This window comes from Typha latifolia, chromosome 5, assembly GCF_019914945.1.
Source record: "Typha latifolia isolate L0001 chromosome 5, TyphaL0001v2, whole genome shotgun sequence".
Taxonomy (NCBI): domain Eukaryota; kingdom Viridiplantae; phylum Streptophyta; class Magnoliopsida; order Poales; family Typhaceae; genus Typha; species Typha latifolia.
Window position 1 is genome coordinate 10,704,190 of NC_133090.1, and position 10,247 is coordinate 10,714,436.

At 35.4% G+C, this 10,247-nt stretch overlaps 1 protein-coding gene across 1 annotated transcript; it reads right to left on the bottom strand.

The window, feature by feature from the left end:
* Positions 1-209: 209 nt before the first annotated feature.
* On the bottom strand, positions 210-9,865 carry LOC140789137 (probable carboxylesterase SOBER1-like). The gene is made up of 13 exons (XM_073138744.1): positions 9,583-9,865; positions 9,060-9,112; positions 8,349-8,472; positions 8,146-8,267; positions 5,850-5,957; positions 5,617-5,696; positions 5,406-5,457; positions 3,997-4,276; positions 2,247-2,299; positions 1,695-1,818; positions 1,486-1,607; positions 624-731; positions 210-509 (listed from the first exon to the last, which is right to left on the bottom strand). The coding sequence occupies exons 1-13, from the start codon at positions 9,731-9,733 to the stop codon at positions 420-422; spliced, it is 1,467 nt and encodes a 488-aa protein (XP_072994845.1). The 5' UTR covers positions 9,734-9,865; the 3' UTR covers positions 210-419.
* Between the last annotated feature and the right edge of the window lie 382 nt (positions 9,866-10,247).

The window sequence follows — 10,247 nt, forward strand, 5'->3', positions numbered from 1 at the left end:
CAGATTAGACAGAAATACATGATCATTTCAGCGTTTTTATTAGGGCTACAGTAAATTAGACCCCATTTGGTAAATAAGTTTGAGGATAGTCCATTTTAGTAAAAAATTTAAAAACTGAGGCTATTTTGGTCAAGAACTCCCTTACTTCTAGACAAAATCCAAAACAATCATACTTTTATGAGATCTGAGATATGATGGGATCATCAATATATCATCTTCAACAATTGTGCGGTAAGCATATTATAGCATTCCATCATTTATAGCATTCAATCATACTTCTGACAGTCATATTATAGCATTCCATCATTTGTCTGACAGTTATCTTAAATAACTGAAATTTGATAACATAGATAGCAGAATGAAGTTGTTCACTTGTTCAGTATAGTTGAGGAGAGAAGCATGAGAGTAGAATGATGGTTTCAGGAGGAGCTCTGTAGACGGCTCTTAATCCACGACTCGAGAGATCGTAGCTCTTCGTCAGTAATTGAATGGCCCAGATCAGGATAAGCCTGTAATTTCAGAAAACAATTAGTTGCCAAACCTCCACTAAAGCAAGTCCAAAACTCATCTTTAAACCGCTAAGATAGAAAAATAAGCTAAATAGAATTGGATGTGAAAATTACCTTGAATTCACAACTCATACCAGCTTGTCCTAAAAATGGTGGCCCAGCTTGTCCAGCTTCAAATAATACAGTTCTGTCAGCCATACCATGAGACCACAAAATAGGTGTCTGCAAATTGTCAGATCAAAACCTCACATTCAAAAGAGAGTATGCGATTGATCACTGCATGAACAGGAAGCGTCATATTAAATATTTTATAGTAGTTACTACAACTTAATTGGATAAGGCTTGCAATTTAAAGACACCAGAGGGGTTCCTAATCCAAATGCAGGGTGACTATAAATAAAGTGAGCATTGGATGTAGTCATTGAAAAGTTTCATCAAAACACTGATCTGAATTTTCAAAGAATATAAGAAATATCTCCATTTCATAAATTCTAGAGAGGACATACAATGATCTGGTTTCAAGGCGAAGGCTTATATTTATAGCTCATTTGTATTAAGATTAAAGCTCCAGGTTCCAATCAAAAGATTCACTAGAGAGGACTCAAAGTTGTTTCAGTATTACTTTTCTCCTGAGACCCCCTTGACCTGTAACAGACACCGCAAAGTTTTCTTGTCAAACTTACTGAGGTGTAATCTAGGATGATCTCAGAGAGAATGCTTAGAATTCAAATCGTAATTTAGTAAAGCACAGAATAAGAGTTGCTAGTTTAATTAGTTGTACAGGAGTTCAGTAGTAGACTATGCAAATCAAATCTGATTATATATGAAATAAATTACATACTATCTTTTCAAGTTCTTTTACAATTGCAAACAGGTGTCCATCACACCACCATAAGAAATAATCATGCACAAGGAAATCTGCTAGATATTAAATATACATCTCCTACACATGGCAAAAAGTGTGGTTCTTAAGTACCTTTCTTGCTTCAGGTGAAATACGTTGAATGAAGGATGAATTAAAAGGAACCCATCCACTAAAGACAGCGCCCCCTCCTAAAGTTTTCGGATAAAGCAATACGCTTGCCAAGGTCAAGGCACCTGCGAAGTCATTGCCAGCATGAATACAGCATCCATGTTTGTGCAAATTTCAAGTGAAGATCAAAAACGATATGAGAGAATATCTACCTCCTTGGCTAAATCCACAAACAAATATGTTTTCAGGACTTATGCCAGCAGTAACCTCCTTATCTATCATTGCATGCACTTTCTGAACAGCTTTATGAACTCCCTCTTCATCTTTTGGGGATTCCTGTTTGCCAGATTCCATGCGAAAAACAAAGTTAATGACACGTATAAGAAGAAATTTAAGTACAATTTGATTGGGTTTAACTAGATAGAGCTACAGCTAACATTGACTTTTTCTTTACTCGACATAAAATGCTCTTTCTGCTGATAAATGGAGGCCAAGTTTTATGAAACAGGCAAATATGGCTAGCCAGATAGGGAACCCATCAGGAAGAAAGAAGAGTGCCTGGGGAAAATAGGTGCAAAATAGAGGGTGTACAAGTAGACTGTAAAGATACAATCACGGTAAGCTGTAACACTATTCTCTTCAAATAGCCGAAGGTTCCATTCAAGCTAACATTACCTAAATGAAGCTTTATATGTAACACAGTGTGGCTGTTGTTAAGGCTCCTTTTTTTCAATAGACAGAATCACTTTCCAAGTAAAACTTACAGCAGTCACAGGTATCTCGTGAATGTCAAACCATGAAGGCATGACAGCACCATCTGCAGGCAAAAACAAAATAATACAATGAAACAACGTAGGAGACTTCTACTGAAAAAAAAAATCATAAGAGACTAAAAGTAAGCAATAAGTCTAAGCAAGATCTAAACTGCAGACCAACATACATACATGTATAAACATGAAAGTCTGTTCTTGCAGTATTATTTGCAAGGGGACTGCAAAACTGGGAAAATAAGCAGTCAAAGAATTACATATAGATAGCAACCAGCATCATTAAAATACAAATGTGGACAACCCAAATAGGTGATCATGGTTGTGAGCAGCACATGTCGTCATACCAGGTCCAGCACAAGGGTATATGGCAAACCCCTATGCCCACCCAGGAATATTTGAAAAAAAGTATTGTACTTTAATTTCTGTCTAATATGGTCAATTATTGTTAAAATAGCATGTAGGAATGACAATCATGAAAAGAAAAAGAGAATATCAGAGTTTCAACTAAAATCAGATGAAAACAATATATCACTTTTCCAAGATTTGCAGCCTAAAAATGAAAATCCAGGAAACTTAGACAATAATGAAATGGGTGACTAATTGAACAAAGGATCATGTAGATAAACTTGAAAGAATTTCCCAACTTTCAGCTCCATTTTCTAGTACAATTAGGAAGAACCAGATTTCCTAACTTTTTAATCCAAGCATAGAAGTCTGGAAAGAAGGGTGATTGGTGACCAATTGAATTATCGAGGGCAAGATCGTGTAGATTTTTTGTCTGCAGTCCCTGTTTCATTAAAACTTAAAAAAGCGGTAACCTTCCACCAAGATTAATCGCACAAAACAGCAAATATCCTGTCACAGAACATGGACCACAAAGGCCTTACAATATCATTCAAAAACAAAACAAACACTTACCAGCTCCAACTAATATACTAAACTATCAAACATAACCAGAACAACTACCACAATTAAACATCCAGACACAATCCCAACAAAACACAAAACCAGCACAGCAGTAGCAAGATCGTGTAGATTTACCTTCAAAATTTTCATCTCAACCAGGTTCCCCAATTCTGGACTCCAATTTCAGATAAATTTGGAACAAATAGACCTTCACAAACTTTTATGCCCAAGACAAAAGATTCTAGGAAAATTTGGGAAAGTTTTAAAATTGGTGATCAATAGAAGGAAAGATTGTGTAGATCTACAACAAATTGTTCCACTCAAATGAAATTATCCGACTTTTAGACTCAAAATTCAATTAACAGCAACTAAAAGTGCAATGGGGACAACAACAATACTTTGTAAGTTATAAAGATTTAGAAGTATGCAAAACCAGCTGTTGACAACAAAGCGATGAAATTGAATTAACTTTTAAGCTAATACCTAGACGTAACAACACTATATTCTGGACAAACGCCAATGTACAACCACCACACCAAACATAAAGGCATATTAAGACTTTTAACAAAACAATCGAACTCCGAATTAAACTGCATTCCTGAAACCATTTGGGTATATCCGCTACGATCGATAAACGATACGCCGACTAAAATGGGCAATACTCAAGTGAGATCTCCAATCAAAAGCAGAGTTGATGGGCAAAAGGAAATCGATTACAGCCCAAACACGACACAATATCCGTTAGGATCGACCAACGACGTATCAATCAAAAAGAAGCAAAACCCACATCCGGTTTCCACCCAAAAGCAAAGTTAACAAGAAAAAGGGATCGACTCACAGTTGCAGGAGACGGGAGCGTTGGGAGCGGAAGGGAAAGACCACTTGCTGAGCTTGAACTCGGGGGAGTTGAAGAATGTCCTGATGGGCTCGTTGGCCGGACCGGAGTCGCCTAATCCATGGAGCCACAAGACGAAACTTCGAGCCATCGGGGTACGGGAAAGAGGAGGAACCTCGGGATGGAGGAATGAGAAGGAGAGGGAGAAGAAGGTGATGGTGACGGCGACAAGTGCGATAGGTTTGAGGAGAAGGGAGAGGGAGGAGGAGCGGAGGTTCATTGGCTAGTAAATTATACCATTTGTATTTTGTTGGGGGGATCTCTGTATATTCTCTTCGTTTTCATTTTTTTCTTTACTATTTATAAAAATATCTTTTATATTCGGAGATAGTGTTTCTAAAAAAGTTCTATTTGCTAGTCAAGCTCGCGGGCTCGGCTCGAGCTATAGGCTAAAAAACTCTTTATATATATATATGCATAGAATTATTAGATCTTACATCTAATGGTTATTATGATGTATATAATAAATAAATAAAAACTCTAGCCTCCAACTTTCATCTCCCCAAAATTTCCATTAGATAAATCTTCACTATGAAATCATTTCCATCCACTTTTGTCCTTTCAGAATTTCACACATTCATCATTTTTGTCCACTTCACGACCCTGCCCTATCGATGGTGATGGGAGCAACGACGACGACAAATCTAACCGTAAAGAGGAAGACATCAAAGCCGAGGATGAGGTGGCTAAGGAGGCTAAGGAACAAGGAGGGGTGGCTGAAGGACTACATGGATCGACTCAAAGAAGGAGGGGTGACTAAAGAACTATATGAACCGGCTCGCGTTGTTAGCATCATTGTTGGCATCATTGTTGTTCAACTCCCTAAGGTTCTCCAAGCTCCAAACTCATCTTTTTTACCAACCCACAAACTATCGAGCTTCATCGAACTAAGCCCGAGTCTAGCTGAGCTAGAATTTTTTAGCCTGAATTGAACTCAAGCTAGAAAAAATTAATTTATTCAGATGTAATTCATTGAGATCGTGCATCTATTTTCCTATTTATCCTAAAGGTACTAAAAATAAGGGGCATTCAATGGATACAACTAATATATTATAGAAATACAAAACTCGCGCACACTTTCTTTCCCTCACAATAAATAAAAATTAATATAAGGTGTTATATACAAAATATCCTAGTAAGTAAGAGATGCTTGTATGCAAATAGGATATCACTAGTCCTATCATCATGGAATAGATTATTTATGAGTATATTACATGAAAATGTCTAAGTTAGGATTATGCAAGGTTTCATCATGTTTATAAATTGGAAAATTTTCATTTCACACACTTATTATTTGTTATTGTGATTCAAAAGATCTCTCATTCTAATTCAATCAAGGTCCATCCATGTGCCTTGAACAAAGACTCATCATTCTGTTGTGTTCTCATGAGCACAAAAGTTATTCTTTTAACATAGGGCAATATCAAAAGACAATTACTAGTCAGTATAGAAACATATAATAGAATCCAATATTACAATCAAGGTGTTTTACACAAACATAATTATTTGAATGAACAATAGTGACTCATGAGAATAAACATTGTGTTCAGAGTTCTTTAAGACCTCTTCAGACGAACTTTGATCCATGACTGGAAATATTGCAACTCATCGTCCAGTAATGAATGATCAAGATCAGGATATGCCTACATTTTTTTTTCAAGAAATTATAATCAAATAGAAGATATCCTATTAGTCAACAGAAAATATTCTACTTTATATTGCAAGTGCTAATGTATGGGAATCAAAATTAATGTATACATTCCAACTTAGAATGAAAGAAATAATGCAGGGACTACCTTCAACTCACAACTCACACCAATTTTATGTAAGAAATTGCAACCTGCTTGCCCAGCCTCAAATAGTACAGTCTCATCAGCCATCCCATGAAACCATAATATTGGTGTCTGCATAAATTAAAACCATCAGTCTACTTGAGCATTTAAGAGTATAATTACTAGCTAACCTGTAAAAAAAAAATTCATACTTGATTAATAGACCAATCGAAGAAAAGTATGTATTCGTTATGTGAAGTGGGCTTTGGGGAGATTATTACATAAATTATACAAAACAATACCCTTGTCAAGGATAACCAATGTTTTGAAGCATAATAAACATTTGCTCCTCTCACCAAACTTGGAAGATTTTCTCTCTATATATTCTTTTCGTTTTCATTTTTCTTTACTATTTCTAAAAATATCTCTATAATCGGAGATAGTGTTTCTAAAAAAGGTCCATGTGCTAGTCAAGCTCGCGGGCTCGGCTCGAGCTATATTAGGCTAAAAAAACTCTTTATATATATATATGCATAGAATTATTAGATCTTAGATCTAATGGTTATTATGATGTATATAAATAAATAAAAAGATCACTTCTACCATGGCACATCAACTTACACATTTTCAGGTTTGGATATGGTTTAACATCAGGTTATATATTCAATCCTTCGATTGATCTCTAACAATTTCTTAAGAGAAATTTCGCAAGTTTTAAATGTCCGCATAGCTTGTTATTTTACAACATGTCAGGTGTTAACATGTAAAAATATGACACACTTGATTTGAATTTCCAAGGTGAGTTGTATTCTATCTCTTCATGTGTTAGTTTATGATAACATATATTTCGTTTGCTGACTCAAGTGTCAAGAGAAATATTATTATAAGGTTTGACGCCAGAATATTTATAGAGAAAGTTTCAGTTTGCCTCATCTTAATGATATTGAACTTCACACCCTACGTTTCTACTATTTAGCAAAAATACTTTGTATGATTTAATTCAAAACGGTCTTAACTCATAACAGAAATGCATCAACAATAGTAGACAACAACAAGCTGCAACTCCCAACTATTTGGGTATATTCTATTTCGACCAAAGTTCTCCGTTGTCTGTTGGATGTCCACAATGTTATATTTTTTTTAACTTTTTAGTTCATTTGGCTTGTTTAGGAAAAAATGCTTACTGTCCACCTGATCTTCTTGTAACCCATCCATCTAGCATCCAGGTCCATTGTCGTTAATTCTGAGCACTTCATTGCATAATCTTCCAATCACTGTGACTGGTCTGTTATCCAAAACATTCACCCTTGATCTCCATCAGTTAATTGTAGGTCAAGGTATTTCACTATTTCCTCAAATTATAACCTTCTTACTTTTGATAAAGATCTTGCCAATTACCACCTAACCATATTGACCATTTATGTGACAGGAGCAGGCAATGTTTTAATATTCTAATTTTCCTACTACTAATTTCCAAGCTGATAGAGTACCACTTCTTGTATTTCTACTACTGATACAAAAATAAAAAAAGTAAAAAAGAAAAGGAAGACTATCCTAATCTCACTTAGTTGTGAACAAAATTCTGTTTTACATATTTCTCATTTGCATAATTTGGATATTTCTGAACAACTTCAACTCAATTGCTCAACCATTCAATCAACTATAGATTTTACATTAACAGGACAGTTAATATTGCCAATAATAATAATAACAATAACCTTAACAACTTCTCATTTTGCACTTCATAATTGCTTATATAAGTGACTTAACTGCAAAATAGTTGATGGAGGACCTGGGCCTACATAGAACTGAAAGGTGGAAAAGGATTCATGTATTTACAACAAAAGATTGCAACATAAGCGCCTGATTCATGTACGTGAGAGCAAACTATTTGGCATGAAGCCTCTAGTATAGTGTCATTAATATTGTATCATTTTCTGAGTTTGCTCAGAAGGAATACTTTTAAAGTTCTTAGTGCTATATTGAATGGAGGAAATGTAATGAGACAGAAGCAAGTGCATGCCTATGTACATTTGTTTTGGTCCACCTAAAGTCTGAACTGATGTAAACTTGTGATTATAGCTCAAAGATGGGATGCCTTGAAACTTGCTGTGAATTTAATTGTACTAAGGAATATAGACTATATAAAGACCTGCAATACTAAGATAGACCAAATATTGTTTAGTTTTACACTTTTACTATAACTGGGTGAAGAAGTTCAGCTACATCACAACTAATAATTCCCAAGCAATCATAACCATGCTGAAGAAGCAAATGCCCAGATAAGAAATCCATACATGTAATTGCTTCAGTTAAATACCTTTCTTGCTTCAAGTGAAATTTGTTCTGCAATTGATGTAGTTAAAGGAACTGAACCGCTGAAGATCACACCTCCTCCCAAAGTTTTTGGGTAAAGCAAAACACTTGCTACTGCTAAGGCACCTGCCAAAGTACTACTAATTTGTAAAGGAAGCCCATTTCTCTGTGAAATTTGAACAAGTTCTACAATTCAAGATGGTCTACCTCCTTGGCTAAACCCACAAATAAATATGTTATCAGGACTTGTTCCAGCAGTTACTTCCCTATTAATCATAGCATGCACATTCTGGACAGCTTCAAGCACTCCTTTTTCATCTCTCACGGTTTTCTAATGGACAATATTATGTTAGGATACAAGTAACAAACGTATATAGGTGGCTCGTAAAAGATATACAATGTAACTAGCTAGCAAAGGTGGAGCTAAGAGGAAATTCTGTCTTGTCCCTTTTTCTTGATAAATGATATTTGCTTCTGAAGATACATGACTCTTTCTTCTGTCTCTTTCAAAGTTTCACAGTTTCACAGGTTGTGCCACTGGCATGACAGTCCCTAAGCAAGACAGCCAAAGGAATAAATGCCTATAAGTATTAGCAGATGAAGTAGGAACCTAGTAAACTATCGGCCCATGCTTGAGACGAGGAGATTTTGTTCAACTTTTAACCATATGTTCATTTTTAAGAACTTTATGTTGCTCACAAGAACAAGAGTCTGAGTTTATTTTATGCCTTTCTAAGGTTAATCCATTTAACGAAAACATTGTCCATATATTCTTGACAAAAAAAGACATTATGGCTCGATAAGATACAAATTTTAATGATTAGAAAAAAATAAAAAATATAAACCATGCGCCAATGCAACCATATCAGGTTCTTTCCAATAGAATCACAGAGATATACTTCAGTGGGAATAAATTACAGCGGTAATAGGTACTTCAGGAATGTCAAACCATGAAGACATAATAGCACCACCTGCAAGAAAACCTGGACATATTAGCATTAGTAGCATTCTTAAATTTATAGATAATTAATTGGAATATCAGAGGTTCTTTTTCTCCTCTGTCTGCAAAATTTAGTTGTTTCCAAATTGACAGTAAATTGTTCCCATTGAAATAGGATCTACCATCGTGATACAACTGAATTAAATTGAAGCTTTGTTAGTAAGAACAAGCGGGTTTAACTTAAATGAGCTCCAACTTTAAAGAACTGATACAATCTTCATAAAATCAATTTGGCAGAGACAGGGAAAACAGCAGAGCATATTAATTTTTACCATCATAAGTATAGCCATCGCAAGGTTCGAAGATTTAGTTGGCCTAAACCATCAAAATCAGAAGTTCAACGAGTACCAACCAACGATTAGCCATTACATGAAGCATATTTATTATCCAAGGAGAAGAGAGAAATAATATAGCCCAAAAAAAGATTCAAGGAGAACGCACCCTTGCAAGTAACGGGCGAGGAAGGAGCTGTGGGAAAGGACCATTTGGTGTTATTGAACTCGGGGGAGGAAGAGAATAACTGTCGGATAGGCTCGCAGGCGGGGCCGGAGCCACCGGAGCCATGGAGCCAAAGGATGAAGCTATGCGCCATAGATGTTCGACGTTATGCCCCACCGGAGGAAGTAGCCTTGATGGTTAACACGAGGAGAAGAGAAAGTCGGAGGGTTATTGGATATGAACTTGTCTGGCAGTTGACAGGAATCAAAACAATGCCCTATGGCTATGGGTGATCCCATGTGAGAAGTATGGGTGTGGTTAAGCCAAAAATTTAAGCTTATCTTTCTCAACTAATTGTAAACCGTTAAAGCCTTGTGTTGGTAGACTAAAGTTTAATTAAGATTTAAAATATTAGAAAGTTAAATACACCAAAAAGTATTAAAAAAAAAAAAAAAAAAGGAAAGTAGATATTGAATCTATTACAAGCCTCAATACTTAGATATTGCAAACTAAACAAATTAAGATAAATATAAATAATAAGCTAATTGAGTAAATAATAGATAAGCACAACTTAAAATAAAATTCTTGCAAAGGACTAATAAAAGTTGGATACATGTTTATCTTTATTAAGAAAATAGAGTAAGTTCTATAAATACATTACTTAATTA